At 39.9% G+C, this 25,058-nt stretch overlaps 2 protein-coding genes across 4 annotated transcripts in view; both read right to left on the reverse strand.

The window, feature by feature from the left end:
• Window positions 1–1,049: 1,049 nt before the first annotated feature.
• LOC122976312 (gamma-aminobutyric acid receptor subunit gamma-3-like) overlaps window positions 1,050–25,058 on the reverse strand; it is a 125,749-nt gene continuing 101,740 nt past the window's right edge. Inside the window, exons 8-10 of one of the 3 annotated variants that reach the window (XM_044344717.1) lie at window positions 22,619–22,771; window positions 6,714–6,910; window positions 1,050–4,124 (exon numbers count right to left, since the gene is read on the reverse strand). In XM_044344717.1, coding sequence (XP_044200652.1) covers window positions 3,843–4,124; window positions 6,714–6,910; window positions 22,619–22,771 — 632 coding nt within the window. In that variant the 3' untranslated portion in view covers window positions 1,050–3,842. Of the gene's footprint in view, window positions 4,125–6,713; window positions 6,911–21,762; window positions 21,828–22,618; window positions 22,772–25,058 lie in introns of those variants that run through there. The other 2 variants (XM_044344719.1, XM_044344720.1) reach the window with 2 other exon arrangements.
• LOC122976311 (synaptonemal complex protein 1-like) lies at window positions 9,518–12,148 on the reverse strand. Its single transcript, XM_044344716.1, has one exon. The coding sequence runs from the start codon at window positions 11,655–11,657 to the stop codon at window positions 10,224–10,226; it is 1,434 nt and encodes a 477-aa protein (XP_044200651.1). The 5' UTR covers window positions 11,658–12,148; the 3' UTR covers window positions 9,518–10,223.

Consider the following 25,058-nt stretch of genomic DNA (forward strand, 5'->3'; position numbering starts at 1 on the left):
AGCCAGCACTTGCTAACTTATAATCAAACTTGAGATCAAGAGTTTCTTACTTTGTAATTAGATGAAATACGTACTGTAACATAGTAAAAACTAGGGATGCACAATATCGATCTGATATCCGATATGCTGATATTTCCAACTCATTGTGGCCGATTGCTGATGTCGATATCGATATTTGGCGATATCGATATTTTTTTCCAGCTGGCTGAGGAGATTATAATGCATGCAAGCATAGATAGTACTAAGTATGATAAAGAAGACTGAAGGTCTAAGGATAGAGGCTTTCGTATATTGTACAGACTGTGAAGCACTTTGAGGCAAATTTGTTATTTCTGGCTTTACAAATAATATGGACTTGACTTCACCATTTCATAGCAAAAGTTGGTCAAAGTGGTTAAAAGTGAATCCTGTACATACATTACGGTGATAATGTGTGAATTTAGACGTGAAATGATGGCACCAGCAACCTCAGTAATGGAACCAAAGTTTTGATAAGTGGTGTCTTTGCTAATAAACCAGCATTGATGTTCGGTATCAACACTTATGGCAGACTTATAATGGAGGTGTCAAAAACTGACAGACTAGCATGAAATTCTAGGCCTTCTAATCCTACAATTAGCTACCACTTATGTCTTGCATTTTGTCTTAATCATATCATAATCACATATTGAGCAGTATTTGCATTTAGACAGTGGCTTTGAGAGAAGGCTGATTGTTGGGTCACTTTTTGCAGGATTCTCAGTATTAAATCCCTTTTAAATTGGTGATGATTTACAGGGATCAGAGCTACGATGGTGCTGGCACTGAAGTCCAAAAAAGGATATTATCAAGGATATCAACTAGATAGACTCTTGGACACGAGCCTAAAACCCCAAGTGATGGAATTTCTCATGAAGTAATGATGTTGCCTTCCCTAAACGAGTCCCAGATCCTTCCAGATCTGTGTCTTCACGCCTTAACACACAACTCATCTCCTGTAGGCATGAGTAACAGGGGATTAACACTCATGAAGAGTTTCATTCTCACACAAAAAGACTTCACAGTAGCACTTGACCAAAACATTATTTATTAATATAAGCAATGTACCACACACTAGAAAAAAGATACCTATTTTCACTCTAGATCCCATTTTCATAAAATATTTCACCCAAGAGTGCTGATCCAGGATCAGAATGGCTTTTTTTTTTGTTATAGCCCCACCCTTCCGGAGCCCTCACCGACAATCAAAACGAAATTGGTTTGCAGGGTAAAGTAGGAGTAATACGTGATTTCTGACACCTTGGTGCGACTCGTGCATGTAACCCTTTTTCAGAGGAGCTCAGAAATTTTAATGGGGGTGATGAGGTCTCCGGAAGAGGCTCTTGAGCGAGTTCATTATGCTCACAAATGCTGATCCTGGGTTAGCACTCAGATTCCAAAGAGACTTTATAAATACAGGTCCCAGTCAGTTGAAACACATAGGTGATTTTCATTAAGACGTAGAAAATAGTGATTTTGTTTTATTGAAGTATCTCAACGGACTAAGACACTTATAAAGTGTAGTAGAAATATCAGAGGTGAGGATAGTTTACTGCGGTGTGGGCCAAGCTCTGTTCAATTCAGTCAGTTCAGATAGATAGATCCAGTGAAATTTCATGGTCTGATATCAGCTAATGTATTAAATCAGCAGAGACAGTAATGGCCCACAGGGTAACAGCCCTTCTGCTGTTTCTTTAGCATTACTCGAGGCGATTTGATTTGTAATTACAAACCTCTGGACAGAACACAAATGTGACTTGAGGCCTTATGAATATGTAGGAGCCCTAAAGATAAACTCATTTAGGCTGCTTGAACTGACTGAAGTGGAACCAGATTGACTCCGGCCTCGCTACTGGCCTAACATACATTCCATATATAACTGTATGAAAATAGAAACATTAATTAGATACATCTTACATAAAAGCTTTTCTCTGAACATACAAATACTGGGGGAAAAAGTGTATGTGTGTGTTGGGGAGGAGGGGGAGGAAGAGGGAAAAGGGGGTTGATTGTTCTACAAAGCCAAACAACTGCAAAAAACACCATAGAACAGTAAACAAAACCAAAATGTCTCAAACACCATCGGTCCCGTCCACCTCATGTGGTTTTGTTTGAACTCGTATGTCCGTATGCTTCCATCAATTTTACATGTTTGAGGAGGGGATGTGTGGGACTCCATCAAGAGTCATCCTGGATCATCCATTTTTCAACACCGCTCTGTGTACTGTATGTGTGTAGTATTACAATATAGAGAACCTATTTTACAGCACCTGTGATCATTGCCAGCTGGGCACAAGAGATTGCGCCTTTAGGTCCTGCATATGGCAGGACATCAGAAATTCCTTTCATTTTTCATGAGGAAAAAAGAAAAAGAGCAAAATTGAAGCTTTCAACAAGACTCCAATTTTATGAACTCAAGCTCTACTTCTGAAACTGTATGAAATGACGCTTATACAAAATAAATAGGCCATGTACAGTATGTGTGTTCGTACTGTATGTGCTTCAGGGTTCAAGTGACTTGAAGTTTTGGCCAACTAATATTTCTGTAGGCTCATTCTGCCCCAATATCCAACATATTTGTATTGAATCGATTTCATGCCAGAACAATGAGTTGTGTTTACCCAGAATTACATCATGTGCGGCACACAACCCTCCAATGAAACCAATGGTGATGAAATTTCTTTGGGGTTACTAACTCCTTAACCATAGGTAATCCACAGGTCATATTAATAATAATGCAAAATGGAAATAAGAAGAAAAATAAAATATGCAGCTTTTTTCATATAGCTGTTGTTGGGAAGAAGCCACCAATCGTCCAACCCTAGTCTGTATGTTTATTCACTATTCATGCACATAATATGCTCGGGGATGAGATTAGCATGTTTAATATTGGATTGGTATGTATTTATGCAGTTCTTTTACATTTGGTGTGTATGAATGTAACCTAGCATTCATTTAAAACACCCAAATCTTCTTGGCATCTACTGTAAACTGCATCGCCTGGTCATAAAGCATCATGAACAAAAGCTCACTGACTTAATAAACAGTCCTCTACCAGACAACCACTGCCCCTGACACTAACTCATATTTAACAGTTAACGACTGATGTCAGAGCGAGTTGACTTACTGCAAAGTACAACTAATTCTAATAATAAGTATAAGAAGAAAACATTACTATTATTAGAAAGTAGAACTAATTCTAGAGTACAACTAAAACTAATGTGCTACAAAATGAATGGTGAGTGTTAGTTTTAAACATCTCCAGTGGTGAGAACTGTGTGTTCCGGGTTTGTTTCATCAAAGAATAAACAGCTCAGCATGCGGCGGTGTGATGGATGAGGTAATAAAGATAATGGAGGGAACTCTGAAGCTGCGTCTCTCGATGCCGCACCCTTTCTAAAGAAGGCACTATGGGTGCTTCGCCATCTCATCGACCAAGATTCAGCAACACAAGTCCCATCCCCAAACGTCTCTGAAGTCACAGCTGTCTGTTGTCTGAGAGCTGTCTGAGAGGGTCATAAACGGGACCTATCCATTCAAGTTAATGTTGGCAGCTTGTTGTTCTACTGCTGAGCGTTTTATTCTCCTTGGAGTGCCACAATCCTGAACTACTCAAAGTATCATGGCCTTTACACTTTGCATCACAGCACACATGTATTTTTTAGTCACATCACTCCAGCACGTCTTTCACAATTCCCACAGATCCCAGATCCACCTCATGTCCTTTTCCACTCTTAGTTTTACCCTCAAATCACGAGCCGCGGTGCAAAGTGGCGAGGACTGTGGCTGTTTCAGAAGGCCCATGGATAACAACCCGAGAGTGACTAGAGGTAGAGGTAGCTGACCCAGTAGACGATGTTGAAGAGCAAGAAGGAGGTGGGGAAGAAAACCCGGGAGTAGGAATCCAACTCGCGGATGTTGACGTGGATCCGTCCTTTCTTCCAGCCGCCTTCTTTACACTCCTCATAACAGCAGAAGAAGCTCTTGCAGTCTTTACCGTCTAGGCACTCATACAGGCAGTTGTCATCGTAGTCATGCCAGAAAAGAGAGTTGCCCATGGGCATCATGGGCCGAGGGGTGCGACCCATGTTGAAAGATGAATAGGCCTGTATGGAATGACAAAGCCCCAGGGTTAGCACAGTATCACGTATGTAGCCATCAAGTGCAGATTGAAGCCTGCCGCTAGCAGCCAATATAACCGATTAGCCGATTACACGAGAGATGATCGGCTAATCAATGTCAGTTCTCATCCCGGGGAAATCCAATGAACTGATCTGTGCAGCTCTTTGGTAATTTACCACTGGCTCTAATGTCTCCAGAGCATTTTGGTATATAATATAATTTCTTTTGGAAAATAAATTTTGGTCTCACAGATGAAATCTATTAATTAATTACAAATTACAGTTGGATTTTTTAATGTTAGCTTAATTAGCTAACTAGCTTTAGCTCTGCCAGGAGCAGTCATTTCAGCTTGCAAGCTTTATCTGAAATCAAGGGCCCACTATTTTGTCATTTCCATAGAATTTCAAGTGGTAAATCTGCAGCTGCTGTCGCTGTAAACTGCGTATGTGTTGTGCGAGCTTGATTGCTGTGGCAGCAGTAACTAAGGGGAACGTGGCTTAGCTAACGGTAATTTATGAATGGCTGTTGTGCCAGAGTTAATTCTGTTTCAGGTGTGTAATGAGTACTTTAATATTACTCTCAAGCAGAAGTACATGTTGTTTGTTGGGAATGTCGTTAAAAGGAAGTAAAAGCACAACACTCGTTCATGAAAATGTGAGTATCTTCATCATTGTGGCTGCATGTTTTTCTCAAAATCCACCATTTTTGTTTTTTTTCCCTGCATTATATTCTGGTCCACTGAAGCTGCTGTTGATTAGTGTGTGATTGATAATTAGTGCAAACTAGCAAGTCTGTAAAGACACAAAACATAACATCTATTTATTGATGTTTTAGATTGCTAAAAAACTCCATCAAACTCCACTATTGATGTGCTCAATAAATCTCAGAATGATGTACCATTTTCCACATTCGTCCAGTTCAATGGCAAAAAAATCCCACAACCAAACAACAAAATGAGTTCAGCAATGTGCAAAGCATTTGTGAGTCGATATGCCTTTGTGATAGCATAGCGGCTTTGAGGGTGTTTATGAAAAGTTCAAATTCACTCTTGGCAACAGATTTTTTGATAAAATGTACCACAATACTTCTGTTTAAACATATTTAATTGAAAGTAAAACTATTGATTTAAGAACATACAAATATATGCTAACAAGAATCACTGTTGTTTGTTTTCATCCTTTTTATAGTCACATAATGCGGCTAAAGCTTGAATTTTTAGACCGGAATGCTGAATAAGTACCTCCTGACAAAATTAATTATGTGACTTTCTCCCTGATGTTTATAAAATTGTGTGGGACAGACTAATTGGGGTAAAATCAGACATTTTTGCAGTCCTCTGCTCTTAAAGGGAGAGTGGGAGGCGAGCGAGGGAGAGTTAGATGTGTCTTGTGGAGTAAGAGAATTGACTGAGTGGGTGGCACAAAGGGGCCACATGGAGTTGGGGGGGAGGGAAATATGAGGTTTCCCCACAGACAGACCAGGCGAAAATACAGCAGAGAGCCAGAAATACAGAGGAGGGGACTGAATGTAACACAACTTAATTGTTCAGCCCAAGCTGACAGTCTTTTTAGCCCTCAGACACATTCAGCAGAACTCTTCTGCACTGGGAGGAAATAATGAAGAGGGAGGGGATCTGGAGAGAGAGGGAAATGACAGCAGCGGTGGCTGACTCAGATTTAGTAGATGTGTGCCGTCACCATTAAAGCGTTCGCGGCAGGTGTAGCCTTGAGAACGCCCACGCAGAGCATTAGGCTCTCGCGCAAGAGTGATTGCTAGAAAAGAAATGTTTTCAACAGCACACGTGCTCATAAAGACACATGTCAGAAACCTAGGAAGACATTGTGCACTTGATATATATTTTGACACCCTATGGACACAATCAGTAGGAGTTTCTGAAGGCTGATATTACACTGAAGACACCATTCAATAGCTTTTTTCTCTGTTAATTTTCTCTGAAAATATCACAACAGTTTTGGAGTTTCAGGGCTGAAAAAGCTTCTGAAGCAGATCATGGTATCACACCAAGACTCCAGCTTTGTGTCAGCTCATACACACACACTTTCCAATCATTCATGATTAGCTCATCAGGTGGCAGGATGGTGAATAAGCACAAATTTTCAAGCTTGTGACGCCTTTTGGTTGTTTTTTTTTTCTTTGTCTGGACAGCTAGATCAGGACCATAGGTACTGACCCCATGGGTGACGGTGGGCTTGAGGGCCACTGAGGTTGCTATGGCACCCATGAACCTTGTGTGTCCTCAAACCAGTGAGACATTTGTCTGAATAAGAGGTTTGAATTTGGTTTGAATTTGATTAGCTCTGATAATGGCCACACTATAATAACAAGATTTGTCATGTTTTGCAGGTCAGTTGTTAACTTATTGTTATTAATGCAGCAGTTATACATTACCGAGAGAAATAAATCAAAGATACACACTTTACAGGCTCATTTATGCAGCATGTGCTCAGAGAAGAACCCTGGCCTTGGCAGAGGTGGATGTTAACATATAAAAGGCAAATTCTGAGCTAATTTACAGTATCAATCTGTTACCTACACAGTCATTGCAGGCTTACCATTCTCTGTGTCTTGGCAGGGGGTCTGCGTATACTGTAGGAGTAGTAGTTGAGCATGGCATACTCGATCATGGCAGCAAAGACGAACAGGAAGCAGACGGTGACAAACAGGTCCATGGCCGTCACGTAGGACACTCGGGGTAGCGAGTTCCTGGCCACTGTGCTCAAGGTGGTCATGGTCAGCACCGTGGTGATACCTGGGAAGGTAATGCATGTATGAGGAATGCAGGAGAAATACTTTATGACCGCATGATGAATGGCTGGTCAGCGCTGGGGTGACCCATGCAGAAGTCAGTGATTATGTAACATGTGGGCAGAGGTTTATTAATTAGCATTAATAATGCATATGGGGTATTCTGGGTAGATGTCCCCATTCTTGCACCAATCCTGTCTTATATTTAACAGATTTGTTTTGAATGTGGTGCAGCAGAGTAGTTCATATTATCAAAGAATTTAATTTCTTTTCCCTTCTCCCAGCGATCAAAAATGTGATGAAGTTGTGTCAGAAATCAATTTGTGGGTTAAGGACCTATATTATACAATGGAGCCGCATCAGAATTATGAGGCAAATCTTGACAACTCCTCATGACTGAAACATGATTTGTCTCTGAAGTGGCTCAAGCAATGCAACCATAATTCAGCAAGCATGAGCCAAAAAGCCGGTCCTGTATATCTGTGATGGTAATGAATGCGATAAAGTTTTCAAATCTCAGCCACGGTTTGCCAAACTTTCTTCACGTAGCATGGATAGAAATTAGATTTTCTAATATAAAACAATAAGCTGCAAGAGGCAGAACCCCCAAAAATGGCATCTGAGGATTTTTTAGTAGCTTTATAACTAAAAAGAGTCACTCTGGTTGTATTTACTGTATTTAACTGTTTAATTTTCTTATCTCAGAGTCAAATTGAGTGCAGTCATCTCTCACTATCTTGGCATTGTGTTTCAGCTGAAAATAGTGAACATACCATTTCATACTATTGAACATGTGGAAATCTGTAAAAGTGGGATTACTGTGCAAATTTTACTTCTGAGTGATGGTAACTGTTGTTTTAGGTCTTGGATACAGATCATATTACCATGGAAACTAACTCCAACAAGTGCAATTTTACTTAAAGTAAAGTGTCTAGCTAGTAGTTCAGCTAAAGTGTCGCCTGGACCTCCACATTCTTATTTACAATACAAGTAGATGTGAGGCTCTGATGAGAATAAGTGGAGCGACTGCAGGGGAAGAGGGGGTGGCTTCCCCAGGGTCCACGCTCAGTAGGGGTCCTGCTGGAGATGTGCAACCCAACTGAGCAGTGCAGCAGGAAAAGTAGAGTTTAACTCTCTCAACTTCTTCCATACATTCTCTTTGGTAGTTCTTATCACTACAGATGTAATCCCCCCTCCGACCACAATGTGGATTGCAATGGCAGAGTGACTAACATTGCTGAAAAATTTAGCCAAAATATGAGATATTAATGTCTTTTTATGTTTGCGGTGAATGAAACTCGCAAGATGAAGTTTCAGCCGTCTGAGGCTCATTAAGAGCTATTTGCGTTCGTGCATGGATGAGGACAGACTTTTCAACCTCACTTTGCTGTGTGTTGAGCAGGACATAAACAATGACAAAAAGTGGTTGGCAGGTTTGCCACCATGAAGGAGAGTGTGATATGTACAAAGTTAACCTGTATGGATTATTTTGTTATATGGGGCGTGGTGGAATACACAAATGGACTACACTGAACCTCAGGCTAAGCAGGGACAACTGGTGAGTGAAACATCAATAATTAGTCTTTATTAACTTAAATTATGAAGAAGTAAGTAAGAATATTAGATTAATCTGTCGTTTAACTTCATGTTTACCGCATCTCAGCACCTATCTGTGTCTGTTGTGTTGTGGACTGTCTACTTTATGTTTGGATAAGTGGCTTCACTGTATGTTTTCTTAGACATAGGCTTGCTTGGCTCAATAAGTGACAATTTGTGTTTATGGATATATCAGCTATTTTACAGTTGAATTTTAAAATGACCCTATCAAGAGGGCCCCCTCTGTGCTGAGAGTCTATCTCTGCCCCTGGTGATGAGCATCATGTGCTAGAGATTGTTCAGGTTAAACTTTATACAAATGTGTTATTTTAAAAACCTGTTATTTTAAAAATGTCTGTTATTTTCATGTAAAACAGGATTTTTAAAAGAGGATTTAAACTTCAAAAATGTATGTATGTAATTGTATGGATCAATGTGATACCATGTAAAATTGCAAACTATTATTATTCTGGATCTTATTCTGAAAAATAACTCACAACTACAGTAACTACTAAAAAAATACAATATTAAATTAAAAAAGTAAAATACGAATAGTTTAACTCAAAATTGTACTGATACAGATGGACTGAATGTTGCCTGCTTTGTTTCTCACACCTCGGAATACATTAGTGTTTGCACCAAAAAAAGAAGAAATAAATGAATAATTCAATAAAATATTTGACTTTATTTTGTCAGCAGCATGAACACATCTTTACTGCATATCTTCTTTTTTCAAGAAATACTCAACTCAGGTGAAAAATTATCATTTTGTACAGAACTGAAGCACTGAAATAGCATCGCAGTATTTTGTATTTCATATTTTATTATGATTATGATGGTGGTGGTGGTGGTGATGATGATGATGATAACGATTATTTTAATATTATCATTATTCTTTTTGTATATATTTCCTGATATTTTTTTCCTATTATGATTATTATCATGATGATGATGATAATGATGGTGATGATGATTATTTTAGTATTATCATTATTCTTTTTGTATATTTTTCCTAATATTTTTTCCTATTATGATTATTGTTATTATGATGATGATGATGATAATGATGGTGATGATGATGATTTTAGTATTGTTTTAGTGTTACTTTGGTATTGATTGTTCTTGATGTATTTGTAATATGCAGAATCAAGTCAACAGACATGTCAGCAGACATGTTAACAAGTCTTAACCAAGTGTGTCTGCAGTGCAGTTTACGCTTTCTTTATCCTGCTGCCGAAGAGCCGGACCAGCCAGCTCTTCTTCTTCGTCTTGGCCTTTTCCTCTAACAGTGTGCTCATCATGGACTCGAGTTTAACCAGCCTGGTTTCCATGTCGGCTCCTGCCTGAGACCACTCCTCCTGCTTTACTTTCAGAGTCTTTTGGAGAGACGTCTTCTCCTCCTCTGCTTTTGTCAGTGCAGCCAGAACTTTTTTGTTTTCTATTTGTTGCTGCTCTAGCTGTTCCGCAAAGGATATTTTGATTGACTGTATCTCCATCTCCAGTTCCAGAGCCTTCACAACGTTTTTCTCTTTGAGGGTCTCAACAGTGCAGAGTTTTGCTCTGTGATCTTAAGTCTCACAGCGGAGAGCCTCTTGTTCCTTGCTGTGTTGAGCGGCCTGCTCTTCTAGGTCTTGCTGGTATTTGTAATATGCAGAATCAAGTCAACAGACATGTCAGCAGACATGTTAACAAGTCTTAACCAAGTGTGTCTGCAGTGCAGTTTACGCTTTCTTTATCCTGCTGCCGAAGAGCCGGACCAGCCAGCTCTTCTTCTTCGTCTTGGCCTTTTCCTCTAACAGTGTGCTCATCATGGACTCGAGTTTAACCAGCCTGGTTTCCATGTCGGCTTCTGCCTGAGACCACTCCTCCTGCTTTACTTTCAGAGTCTTTTGGAGAGACGCCTTCTCCTCCTCTGCTTTTGTCAGTGCAGCCAGAACTTTTTTGTTTTCTATTTGTTGCTGCTCTAGCTGTTCCGCAAAGGATATTTTGATTGACTGTATCTCCATCTCCAGTTCCAGAGCCTTCACAACGTTTTTCTCTTTGAGGGTCTCAACAGTGCAGAGTTTTCCTCTGAGATCTTCAGTCTCACAGCGGAGAGCCTCTTGTTCCTTGCTGTGTTGAGCGGCCTGCTCTTCTAGTTCTTGCTGGGCCTTTTGGAGCTTCTGCTGGAGCTCCTCTGCACTTAGCCTTTCATCCCCAGTTGTCTGGTCCTCTAGGTCTGTCTGAGAGGCCTTCGTGCTCCAGGCTGGTGGCTCCTCACACCGCTCTGCAGCAGAGTTGCATTGAATCTGCCTGACGGAAGAATTGATCTGCTCATTGCGAGCCTCGCTAAGCTCAAGTTTGAGCTTAAAGATCTCATCCATAAAAGACTTAGTCTCTAAGCTGCAAGCCAGTTCAAGCTGGTGTTTGAGCTCTGTAATGGTTTTCTCATCTGCTGCAGCAGTGTTGGAGTACTTCCTGTGAAGTTCCCCCAGCTGGGTCTTCAAATCTGAGGCGTTTTTCTCAGCAGCTACATATTTGTGATGACACTGTTGCTCCTCTAACTGAGACTGTTTTAGCTGGGCTTTGAGAGCAGCATTTTCATCCCAGAGATTAGGTCTGATTTGGCCCATGCTGGGTGTAGGCTTGTACTGACAATGCAAAGTCCCTGCAAAGTCCCTGCCTTGTCTTGTGTCGTACTCCGGCCTTGTGTAAGCAAAGTCCCTGTTTCCTCTTGTGTCATACTCTGGCCTTGTGTAAGCAAAGTCCCTGCCTTGTCTTGTGCCGTACTCCGGCCTTGTGTTAGCAAAGTCCCTGTTTCCTCTTGTGTTGTACTCTGGCCTTGTGTTAGCAAAGTCCCTGCCTTGTCTTGTGCCGTACTCCAGCCTTGTGTTCACAAACTCCCTGCCTTGTCTTGTGCCGTACTCCGGCCTTGTGTTCACAAACTCCCTGCCTTGTCTTGTGCCGTACTCCGGCCTTGTGTTTTGCTTGCTTGCCATGTAGTCTATCTTGATCTTGGGTCGAACAACTCTCTGGTCTTGTGCTGTTGCCATCTTGGCTTCACAATATGGTTTTGGTGTGTAGAAACCAAGATTCTGCACTAACTTGATAACTTGGCCGTCCAAAGACTGTGATGTAATGTCTGATGTCATAGACATCAAAGGCATACACATCATGTGATGTCATAGAATGTGATCTATAGAATGTGATCTCATAGAATGTGATGTCATAGAATGTGATGTCATAGAATGTGATGTCATAAAATGCTTCACGTGTGCATTCCATTCAAGTGTTTTTTTCTTTCATAAATGTCAACTTATAGATAACAGCATTAAAAAAATTAGCTTTTAACTAAACGATCTATAAGACATTTCTTCATTAGTGTCAAATTTAGCCCTAGTTTTTGCCTCGTTTTGATATTTGCACATTTTGCATCAATCACTATATTGAATTAGATCATATTACAGTAAAATTATTGATAGATTCAGTCAAGTTAATGTCAAATACTCCAGATTTAGGCTGTTGCAAGCTGTATGTGTTTTAATGCTAACTATCTTTTATATTTATTTGAATCTAATGCAACCCCAAATCAGCATCAGCAATTTCTCTTGATGACAGTATCAAAACATTGATTGCCTATTCAATTTAAGCAAAAGTCTTTATTAAACACTAATAATAAGCATTATTATGCTTCATCATTCATAATAAGCATTTTTGTTACATCTCTCTTCATAAAGTAAGAAATCTGTCTGTCTGTCTGTCTGTATGTATGTTTGTCCTTCGCATATCTTGAGAACCGTTCATCCAATCTACTTCATACATGGCAGGTGGATTGCTGGGAAATCAAGAGAGTGCAATGTAGATGTGTGAAGTTGTTTGGATGAGCGGTTCTCGAGAAATATATAAAAATGCCTCATAAATGATGTTGATTTGCATCTTCTTCTGCCCGTGGAGTCAATGAGCGGAAATACAGACAATGGTCAGAGGTGGGATTATATCTGTGGTTTTAATGACTTGAAAAAGTTTAAGAGACTTAAGCTCTACTATTGAACTGTGCACTGTGAAAAAAAACTTGGCATGTACAGGCACACTCAGGCACATTCGGAAATATATAAAAATACCTCATAAACAACGTTGCTTCTGCTTCTTCTTCTGCATGTGTACTCAACGCAGGGAAATATGGACAGTACCAGTCTGCCATTGCAAGCCACATTGTGGTCGGAGATGGGATTACATCTGTAGTGATAAGAACTACCATAGCAAATGAATTCAAGAAGTTTAGAGAGTTAAGCTCAACTCCCATTTCTCAAGCGAACTTTGTATGTATGTTCAAGACATAGTGCAGGATGTCTCAGGCACATTTTGAACAGGCACCACAGTTCATCCAATCAACTTCAGCTCGACTCAAAATTGTAGTTTCCAGATATTCTGTGTGTCAGGCATTTAGGGAGCATCGGTAAATTGTTGCGTCTACTGCATTTGAGGCATTTAGGAGACGGGCAATGTTCTCTCTAGTTGTTGAGAAATCAGCCTGTTCCGAACAGACACATTTTGAACAGACACGGGCAGTTTAGTAAAATTATGTTTCTAAAGTATGGAGGCCCATTACCACCAAAAAAAAAAGAAATCTTGGTCATGGTAATTCAAAATTTTCACTCAGTAATTCAATGAAGGGATAAAATACAAATTTAAACTAGGTCAAAATTATGAGAATTCAGAATTACGAGTTACTACACGAAAATAACAAGATACTATGTCAAAAGTATGATTTAATAAATTAAAATTATGAGGGCAATCTACACCAGCATAACAGTGAATATACACATTCTGACAAGTCAAACTTATGACTCCGTAAGTTTAAAATTTGGTTTAGTAAGTCAAAATTTGACTGAGGTTATCAACACAAAGTAGATATTATGACTCACAAAAACTAAATTACGGGATACAAATTCAAAATTGTGCTAAAGACACAATTGATTTTTGTTTTGGATTCCTGAATGAAGAGCGACATTATGCTGACAGTTGATGCTGATGTACAGACTGCGGTCATTAGTCAGCCTCTGGAGAGGTAAAGCTCTTATCATTCAACTTGTCTGTTATTGACAGTGATGCATGATGGAAATATGGCTGTAACACTCACATTGACCTCTATAGTGAATACTTTGAACTGAAATTGTATAATGACCAGATGGGGGATTAACTGCCAGTCACCTGTCAACTGCTCTTACCTGATCACTGTAAGTGAGTTAGCTGCTTTGGAATGTAACTAACAACCTTTTCTATAATAGTAAAATGTAAAATTGTGACCGCAGCCATTATCAATATCAATATTTACCTCTCACACTGGTCAATGGATCACAACTACTTTAATTTGGCATAACTTTTAATTGTGTCATCAGTGCCATTGTTGGAGAAATTACTCCCCATGGTGTCTTGAAGGAGAATATTGTGTTCGCTTGGTGAAATAAAATCAATTCTCTCAAAGAGAGATGAACCCAGTGACATTAATGCCCACTGGGGGCATCGATATCTACTGCTGTGACACACACACATCATCCTCGTAAGCGCTGCAACTCGCCTTCATTCCCTCTCATCCTCTCCTCTTTCTCTTCATGCCGCGTCTCACCCTTCCTCTCCCTCTCCGTCCCTTTCTCCCTCCCTCTCTCTGTCTCTTTCATCCTCATCTCCTACATGTCTTTCATGGCAGTGTGTGCCACTGTTTTCGCCTGCGGTTTCCATAGAGACGAGTTGCTCCCATCTATTTCAAGCTACCTCCTCTGGTAGTGCTCGTCTAGACTTTCTCTTTTTCCTCGCTCATTAGATTTAAGTGCCAGACTAGGTAAATGAACAACTCCCTGCTTCCAATACCTTAAATCGTACTATCTGTTCTGATCCCAATGTACTGTAAACAGTATTATCTCAATAAAACAGCAAGTACATTGACACAACTGTTTTTTGTTTTTTTTTTGGGTGAGGGTGTGTTTTTTAATCTCAAGCTACCCACTGACTGCTCACAGTTTGGATGCTCTTTCAAATCAAGGTCACGGGTTTTCTTTGCACAGTTTAATTCATTCTGTGGGAATTGTCGCTACATGATGCCATAGCAACCGGGTGATTCCTGTCTGTGCAGGCGATCTGTACAACACAAAGTCTCACATCTACCGACAGAAAACTAGGGCCGTCACATAGAAGTGAGGAAAGCTCCAGTGCATATGCCTGTAATAGCAAAAATTCTGCACACACCCCCAGAGAACAAAATCATCCTGACGGTGTTATCATAGCAACAAGAAAGAACATATTTTCTGTTTTTTAAATACAAGATAATATACAAAATGGGAGTTTAATGACTTGGCAGTTGGCATTAAACAATGTCATACATGTCTAGTGGTGATGGGGTGTTGCCACAATATGGTAACAAATATCAGATGCTGACCTTTGTTATGTGTCCAGGAGTAAATCAGGTGGAACAGACCACAGCTTGTGTGCATGGAGGTGTCTATAAATAGTACTGAGGAGTACCAGTTAGGGATCAGTGGCCAGGTCACAAGACTGCATGGATTTCATTATGACTACAGACTTAATTTGCTCCAAGACTGGTGGTTTTTCTATTTAGTGTTTTTTCTAACTGAATGGCGGAGGTTGCTGATATTAAAGCTTCAATTTATAACTCGCCACACGTTCAAATACTGCAAAATTGGCAAAGCATCCAGTGTTGTGTTTATGACTGTGCCTGATTCAGTTCTCTGAATTTCCTCACATCTCTGATTTGTTAAGCTATTCATATTGATCTGGTATAGATGGCTGTTTCCCCCAGTTGGAGAAACAGGCAACCAATCAGAGTTTTGGAGGCGGGATTAAAGGGGACGCATCATGCACATCTCCAGGTCTATATTTATATTCTGGAATATCTTCTGGAATATCTTTGCATGATTTACAGTTAAAAACTCCTTTTTTATCTTATACTGGCTCTTAATGCAGCTCCTAATTTCAGATTCTGTCTGAAACAGGTCGTTTCAGCTTCTGTCTCTGTAAGGCCCCCTCCCAATGATCCCATTGTGCTCTGATTGGTTAGCTTCCAGAAGCTGCCCCTCAGCAGATATCCAGGCAGTTTGCAAGGCTATGTCAACAAACTATGAAACAACATATAGTAGTAGGATTATACTACTTTTTGTCATTCCTTACTCAAAATGGAAACTGCTAACGTACATGTTCAAGCCCAGTTTGGATCCAAAATATGCAAGTTGACAACAACAGCCCTGGTAACAACCAACAAAGACTACAGAACGGATGGTCGTTTAAGAGCATGCACGAACAATCTGATGTCATCACGAGGAGGAACTAGAGGTTGCAAACGAAGCGTTTAGAGAAGGCTGAAGCCCTGGTTTTTGACTGTTAGGGAGGATTTTTACATACTCTCACCATGTTTGACAATGACATCCAACATCATCCTAGTATAAAAATAACATAAAAATCACAAAAAGTATGATATGTCCCCTTTGGGAATGGGGACATAATCTAACTACCTTGCTAGAGCGAAAATGATGAGTCAATTGAGAAAATGTTTAATCGAAACAAAATTAAACTACAACTATTTTGAATCATGTTTTAAGAAAATTTGCAAAACAATTTAGCTCTCAAATGTGAATATTTGCTCTTTTTTAGCTGCTTTCTTTAAAAAGTCATCTATGATATATTTGAGTATGGGTTATCATTGGACTGTTGGTCAGTCAAGAGAAGATACTAATATGTCAACTTCTAGGTATGATAAACAATGACAGAAAAGTGGCCACAAAAATATATGCATGAAATCGATTTACATGTCATTTTAAGTTGACTTACTTAAAACAACGCCTCCTAAAATGGCATATTTCTGTGATTGTTAAATAAAACATGAAAACATTACGAATTGTTGGCTCATACAGAGGATATCACTATCTGTGTGTTTGTTTTGAAGAGCAAGGAAAAAGATTAAAGATCACAGCGGCCCCAAATATCAGTGAATATATGTTCTGACAAAGTAGGTTAATGTGAAATTGAAATTGCTCAGTCAGAATATTTGAAGTGGAAGTAAAAATGTGTATTATTTGCAAAAGTAAAGGTGTGCCTGTTTTGAGCTGCGAAGCACTCCAGCAGATTTTTCCACCTCATCAACACAAAGTAAAATGCAGCGTACATAGGAGCTGACAGTCTCCTCGGCGAGAGCCTTGTTTGTTTATGGCAATTATGCTGATGTTTTCAAATTAATGTGCTAGTGATTGAGGTTAAAATGCTACACATGGCAACTTCAATCTAATCTGATTAAAGGTGTTTGATGCGTACTGTAGAGGCCTTGACTTAAAGCCACATCTCCCATGCATGTAATCAGTCAAATGGACCAACATGAGTCCCCTCTGACCAAGGAGACACTTGAGACTCAACAGCCTGCAGCAAGTCTACTCTCCTCTATAATTTATTGACTCAGCTGTGCATTTTCTGATGGTCGGCTTGATATCTATAGACCATGATAAACAAGGCAACTTTAAGGGCAGGGAATCTTCTTGCATTGATTTGGTAATTACAGTATATGAACTTCCTCTTTGTGTGAGGCATCTGAAAACTTGTGGCTAACTCCATTTATTGGAAGTGGTGACCATTACCATTAAAGCCAATCATGTGTCCCAGAAAGAAACCGCTCAGGGGGAAAAACATAGCTGATCATAGAGCAGGTTTGTCCCGGTGGTGAACATAACACCCAATTTTAGATTCCCCTATCTCTTTCACCGTGCAGTTTGAGCGACTGATGTCTCTGTACAACCACCCATCTTTAACTCGCTGCCTTGGTGGTAGGGTTCCCTCGAGGACCATTGTCAGCTCTTACACCCAAGCTGACATATCACCGTTGACAAGCGTTTGTGAGAATGACAACTCTCACAGGGAAACCTTGGGTTTTTAAACGTTACTTCTTTTTATTCCCACCACACCAATATCATGAGAAATAAGCTTCTTTTGGTAACTGCCGGGCCCCAATGTTTGAGATGAATAAATACTTCCAAACAAAGTGTTGTTTGGGTATTGGGGCTATTTCTTTGGTAGAAAATAGAAAATAAACAATGAAAACTGTCAACAGTGGAGCCTGTGGATAAATGCCTAAAAATTATATATTTATGTGTAAGTCACAAAGCCCCTTAAAGTGGTTATAGGAATTAGGACTCGTAGCAAAAGAGGAAATAGTGTGATGTTGTCATTGAGCCTCAAAGTCTGCATAGCCAGACAGTCTGAGTGGTTGGAGGGGTCAACTAAACATCAGACTATGACATGGGAGACTGCTATTTGCTTCCCATTTAGTTTCTTTCAACCATGATGTCCATTGTCCCCTAACCTTAATGAAGTAGTTATTTTAACCCAATACATGATCTCTCTGTAAACCTATGTCTGTACCACATAGTTTGATTTGTAACGGTTTTGAAAGGCACTGACAAAAGATATCATCCTGCCGATATAGGGTGTCAGAAAACGCTTATATATGTTATTCTGTAAGACAATTACAGATAACATATTTTATTATTTTATTAGGAGGACTTAATAACGCAGAGTAAGGACCACACCAGCGTTCATAACAGCCAAAATATGGGCCAAAATCAATCAGTTTCAATGTAATCACCGTAATGTGCAGTTTTGTTAAATTTCTGCGTAGCATTCGTAGAGAGTTCAACACAGATTTCAACAACTCCTGATCAGGTGAAAACTGTCTAGAAAGGGCTGATCATATTTATATAAACCTATTCTGCCAAATAAGATGCAAGACCAAAGAATTTTCCTCCTTGTAGCTATCCTTCTACAAACAAACTATCCACAACCAAAGGTACACCCTGTACGACCTGCGAGTAGCCACTTCGTCACCAAGCTTCCAGTACCACCTATTTTGTGAGAGTTTTGTGCTGCCGCTTTCAGGCATGATGGAACCGTAACCGGCAGATTAATTATCTTAAGACATTTCTAAATGGTTCTGTCATTTCTGATGCTTTCAGCAGCTAAATTCCATACACCTCCATTTTAATGAACCTAAAGGATGTGATATTCTGTATTACTCTGTGTAGCATGATGATGGATTTTACCACCGAGTTCAATTAACTCCAGTGCCACAGTTCTCTTTTCCCTTCTACAGCTCTGCATTCTCAACTTGTGCCTTTGGGTGAATTTATTCCCCATCAACAATCCCCCGTATCTCTGTCAAGATCCATCTGAGCTGCAGAGATTGAGGTCTAATGGGAATCAACCTGAGCTCAGCTCTCTTACTTCCAGCCCGCTGCTTCTAGCCGAAGGTGTAGCAGGTGAGTGACAGCTCTTTGGAAATACCACCTGGAACATGTTAACAGCTTGTCAAGGCACACTGCCTTGAGGGGGCGGGGTTGCGGAGGGGGGGATGCTGGGTCAGCGGCATCACCTGCCTTTTCCTTGGATTTCAACCTCTCCGCCTTTCAAATGATCCTCCTCCCTCGTTCTGACATTTCTCCCCGCCACTACGTGTCAGAGGCCTTCACTTTGCTTTACACTCTTGTTTTGTCCCTCTCTTGCGCCTAGCCTTTCTTCCTCTTATCTCTCTTCTCCCCTTTCAGCCTTGGGATCAGGTCTCAGGCCGACCTAAAAACGGGGGCGATGTACTAGAGGAGAAAGGCTAAATGACTTTCTGTTGTTGAGCTGAATGTGGATGTTTATCAGGACTGGGACAGCTTGCTTCTCTGCGATACCTGTTGTCGGAGGGAGATCACAAGCCTTTCACTGCCTTTGCTCATGTATCACACCACCACCCACATACTGTGAGCCTTCACTGCCTTTGGTTGTTGTTGAGAAGCAGGCAGACAGACAGACTGATGGACAGACAGACAGGCAGGTAGGCACACACATATCTTGAGCACATTAAATAACAGCTGCAGTACCAAGGTGAAAGCTGGGAGAACTGAATATGTTGAATAAAACCACACATACATACATGCGTACAGCAGTAATAAAATGATACTGAATCTTTGCTACACTGGTAAAAAGCTGTTACTGTCAAGCCAAATTAATATGAAGTAAAACCTCTTTATTGTATATTAATCTACTAGTAATGAGACGTTTAGCAGATAAAAAAAATATAATTAATTGTCTTTTGGTTAAGAGCAAGAGAGCAGTGGCATTTCAGGACACGTCTATACTCCTATGAGCATTTCTTAACACACTCTGAAATAAACCTTTGTGTTGTTGTCTCTCTTGAGCTCATCTGGTTCAAACTGTTTTGACGTTCAACTGTCATCATCATCAACTTTCATCAAGTTAACAGCTGAGTGGAGTAAGCTGAGCGGAGCTGAACACAATCTCTTATTATGATCAACTTTCATTAACAGCACAAGAGGAAAGGCTCCATTTGGCCCAGCGCATGCTTGTGTAATACTGTAATGCTAGCTTATTGAATTCGATACAATATGAGGTGACTCAGCTATCAGCGAAGTATTTTCTTTGGGCTTTATAACGAATGGGGACGGACGGAACTCCAATATAACTTCTTTATTACCGCAGAGACGTTCCAGATGACCTTCTGTGATATTGGCTGAGTGGCAGGCATATGAAGGGCGGCAGGGGCTGAGTGGAATTAAAGTACTTCAGAGTTGTGAATACTGTCTCGACGCAAGTGACATCCGGGGTACACGTGGCACTTGTTGGGAGGTTGCAGAAGTTGGCTCGGGTTGAATTCTTGGGTCAAGTGAGAAAATCTGGGTGGTGGAGGTTAAGTCGTCAAGAGTCTTACTTTCTATAACAAATAATACCAGAATGCCAGAGAGCAAGGCACTAATCCCCAGCTGCTCTGGTGGAGCTAGCACTACTACTGAAGTATTTGGTGGCTCCTTGGGCTAAGTGTATGAATGTGAACCCTGGGTAAAGTCTTTAATTTGCAATTGATCAAATGAATAAATGAGGTGGAGACTTTGGCATCTGTGGGGAAGTGTCAGAGAGAACCATGAAAAATCCTGATGGGCCTGGTGGGAAGTCTACCAAAATAACGGGAATATATCCGTGTAGGCGGGCAGTGCCAATGTTAAGTAGTCAGTGTGCTAAATTATTGGATATAGTTCAATTGTTACATTTTAAATAGGCTTGGCTGTCTCAGACTTTAATTTAACCATTATCAGCCCATCTTAGCCATTAAACTGTATCAAATCAATTGATTAAATTAAACTTAGTTTAAACAGCTATGGCAAAATTAGCCAGGAAATGTAATTTGCACTATAACAAATGACCAAATGGTGTACAGGGCAGCCAAGTCATGGAACATGGAGGTAGATTTATCAGAAAATAAAATGAACAATCGTATGGAGGTCAAGTTGTGAAAAACTGTGTGCTTCTATAATCCACTGTCAAATTTGCAAGCTTTTATTTTAGTTCTGTTTCTATCTATTTTTAATGTTGTTAAACAGCAGTCAGCCCAGTGATGATGAGACAAGGCAGAAGAAGCAGGAAGACAAATGAAAGTATATTGGTCAAGATTTTCTTTAGGTTACACAGTTAAGAAGAGTCCACTATAGGATTTAAAATTTGTATTTTTTTCCGAGGAACATCAGTGGTTTTAGTTGATTTTCCTAAGTGTTTTTGTTAGTTTGCAGCATTAAATTGGAACATGTTTTTTTGCCTCCAGAGCAACCTTTTCCAGATTGTGGTGGGCCACTCTGCATTGTTAAACTCCCTCCCAGGTTTACTTCCCTAATATCCTATATGAACCTCAACAGTTTAACCTCGTTTTCATCATTTTTCCCCTTAAGAAGCTTCAGAGTCTGAAAAAAAATCACACTCTGACAGCGTCATATGTCACTATCACATACCTGCTAGTTCCTACTCTTCGTTGAAGCTATATAATGTTGAAACTGAGTGAGATATTCAAACCCAATGGCTGCACCATTCCAAAACTGTAATATTTTAGTTGTCTATGTTTAGATGAGTCACACATTTCTCCAAATTTACATTTGCCCAAGTCTGACAGGTGTAGTATCCGTGACTAGAATTTAATTAAAGTTCAGAGTTTGAACAATGTTTGGCTGCACAGCATGAGTTTGTAATGGCTGACCTCACCAGTGGGTCACTGAGGTTTAAGGTAGCGGGAATGAAAGGGAAATGAAATTCTAAACTCAAAGGTGTCCTCTTACAATTTAAAGAATAGTTATATTAAATAAATTGTGAAACTATACTGTAGGTGAATACTGTGTAACTTAAATCTTTGGTGGCAAAATATATATATCTATTTATTTGGACATGAACTTGTCAGGCACTTACCTCCAATTCCACATCAACCAGGAAACCAAGCACCTTGCACAAAGATCCACAGGAAAGCAAATGAACTAATGGTAGGCATGCAGTGGAGGAGGAAAATAATTCAAAACAATTGTCAACTCATGCAAAGATAAATAAGATTAGTGCTATAATCAAGGATGAAAGAGAAACAAGCAACACTGATGGGGCATACATTTTCATAATGGATTAATGCATAACTAAAGTTACAGTGAAACATGCATATTCATTTGTGAATGGCACACATGAACACACAGAGATACACAACAGCTTTTTCTTCATTTGGCGTCCTCTCTCACTCCACAGCCGTGTTGAGTGATGTACTGTAAATACTCCAGTAATATGATTGCTTTCGCTGGTAATAACTACTGCGACAAAGACTGAGTTATAACATTGCAGTTACCAATCAAAAAAGAGATTATTGCTTTCGCTATCAAGCTGTCTAAATCTCAGATTGAACAGGAATTATCAAAAAAGCTTTAAATCCTGCCACAAACTTCCAATTCATTTTCCTCATATTAGACTCACACAGCTACAGCTTGAACGAGCAGTAGCAGCAAGTTTTATATTCTCTGGTGGAAGTATTCTCATCACTTCAATAAAGCATGACAAAATGTTGGACATCAACACTATTCCCTGCTGCTCATCCTTCAAAAGCAAGAAAGGAGTTATCTGCCAATATGGTGGGCGTAACAGAAAAGCAACATAAAGGAAAAAAAGTATTGCAAATTACTGCTCCCAAGGAGGATTAAGTTATACAAGCCCTTCTGAATTTAACTTTTTTGATTAACAAGCTCAGCACTTTTCTCTACAGAGCTACACGGGCAGTGTTGTGGTATACCTAGGGCCGTCCTTGCAGGCGTGGCGTCGCTCTTTATCCAAAAGGAGACCCAGGAGAGGACCACGGTCAGGATACAGGGGATGTAGGTCTGAATGGTGAAGTAGCCCATCCTTCTGCTGAGGTCAAAGTACACCGTCATCAACACATAGTCACCTGTTGAGGGAGAGAAAAACAGGACTGTCACTTCACCAAAACTTAATAACAGAAACTTAAATGCAAGAAAGTAACAACCCAACAACAAATACTGCCATTTTTTTTTAAACATATGACACTAAGAAGTCTGTTTTAGCTTGCAGTATGGTAATATTAAAGGCCAACTTCACCAATTTTCATTGGTATCATTCTAATGAAATAAGAAATATCCTTCAGCGTCCAAGGAATGGCAGACAGGTGCATGCAACCTTAGGCATCAATATTATTTTCTCGCTAGCGACACAGAAAAGCTAATATTGGAATACCAGTGTATTAAGATTAAAACTAGTTTCATGTTATCATATTTGAACCTGAAATTTAGGAGCTACTTTTATGAAGTCAAATATAATGTTGTGAAATTAAGACCAACAATGTGTGGAGGAGGAAGAGGCTTCTGGGGCCAACAGCCAGTTAGCTAACGGCCAACACACAGGCACAAAACTAATGTTGTGTTGCCAATTGCGAATCAATGGAGACAGTTTCTTTTGGTTGAAGTCACTAATTTCACTGAGGAGGGAAAGAAGATAAGGTCGCTAAGAAGAGTTCCTACCATTCAAAGAATTTGTATTTTAAACATTCTTCCCATAATAAAATGTTTGAGTGGATCTGTGATTGAAATGTCTATGATCTGGCAGATAACCATGCACTTCACTGAATAGATAATAATTCACTCCAGCTCGTTTTTTTTGTTCTTACACACTAGAATGACACAACTGGATATCATAATAAGAGTAAAAAAATTTTTTGAGAATCAACAAAAACTCAAAAAATGAATATAATGCTAGTCAATGCTAACTCGTCTCTGCTATGGATAGCTATTCTGAAGAAATGAATTTAACTCTTGCCTTCTGTAAACACAACCCAAGTGGAGCCCCTTGTGGAAAGTACGCATAAGGAGAAGCAAGGGAGCGGCCTTTAGAAGGCACTATGTGCAGTGCCTTCTGGGTATTGTAGTATTTTCTCCTTTGGAGCAACAGGGAAAACCAGTCTTTTGCTTAGCTTTCTCAGATCATAGGGCACCAAATACAAAATTTCTCCAACTTTCCACTACATAGACAGCCTAGTTTTGAAAAATTTCCCTTTCAGCGGTATTATTACTCTTACAGTTGCATTATTTTGTAAGGTCCAGAGTCCAGAGCCAAATTATACTGAGAGATTGTTAGCAACAGGCTTACTTGAGTATGTACATTATCAGAAGAGCTATGATAGTCAGATTAGTCAGTAGATTAGTCAGTAGATTTTAGAATTGGTTTATTATTTTCGGGACTAATAGAATCTAGGTGAAGCAATTACAGTCGGAGCCCAAGGAATGACCCCAGCGGTACGCCGCACAAAAAAAGCGAGGCATTATCTGTCAGTGGAGTTTAACTGAAACATTTCAGTGTTGACAGTCCAGCTTTCCAACGACAGAAGTGTCTACAGCTGTGCCAAGATCTAAGCTCTTCTGTAACTTCAATGAAGATCATTTCTGTGCAGTGATTATTGGTCTCACAAGACATCAGAAAATGTTCAGTTCCTTCTCTGATAGCTTGGAATGAGGTCTATAATTGCTAAAAGTAAGATAATCTGGATCGAATGGGAAGGCAGACAGCCAGAGAGCAGAAGACAAGGACAGAAAGAGAGATAAACCTTAATGGAGCCCAGAAAACAGGAAAAAACCTCTCTAACTTGAGCAACTATACAACAGCACTGACAGTGTGAAAGGAAGAAAAATGAGGAGAGTGACAGAATTTATTCTGCTGCCTCTTTAATGGTCCAACTACAGCAGGATGCTTGTTATTGGCAGCATTAATTGACAGCAGCTGGGAGATACTGGGTACATCTCAAGTCTCTTATTTGATCTTTCCTCGCTCCTCGCTCCTCACTTGAACCGGAAGTCTTTCCGGTCTGCCATTTTGAAGGCTGTCTCAAAGCTCTTATTTCTGATCTGAGGAGCGAGGGGCAAGGAAGGATCTCTGAGGAGCCATAAGTGAAGATACATTAGAGCAGCCGGAAAGCAGTTATTGATTGGACGCTGCAGCTGATTGGACTGATATGTTATCAACATCACTGAGTGGAGACAGATTACAGATTCAACTCAAGTGTTTAACTCCCAAGTTTGATATTTTATTTGTTTTGATTCACCATGTAGTTTAAAATCTCTAATTAGTTGGTCTGAACAACAAAAGAACCATAAACGACTTTCTTCATTTATTAGAAAGATTTTTCTTTTCATGATCTTTTATTTCACCCATTAACTGTTATCATG

The sequence above is a fragment of the Thunnus albacares genome, chromosome 24 (genome assembly GCF_914725855.1).
Source record: "Thunnus albacares chromosome 24, fThuAlb1.1, whole genome shotgun sequence".
NCBI lineage: Eukaryota > Metazoa > Chordata > Actinopteri > Scombriformes > Scombridae > Thunnus > Thunnus albacares.

Bases quoted from the DNA above. Each gene is read 5' to 3' on its own strand.
- LOC122976311 (XM_044344716.1), bottom strand. From the start codon at position 11,657: ATGATGTGTATGCCTTTGATGTCTATGACATCAGACATTACATCACAG.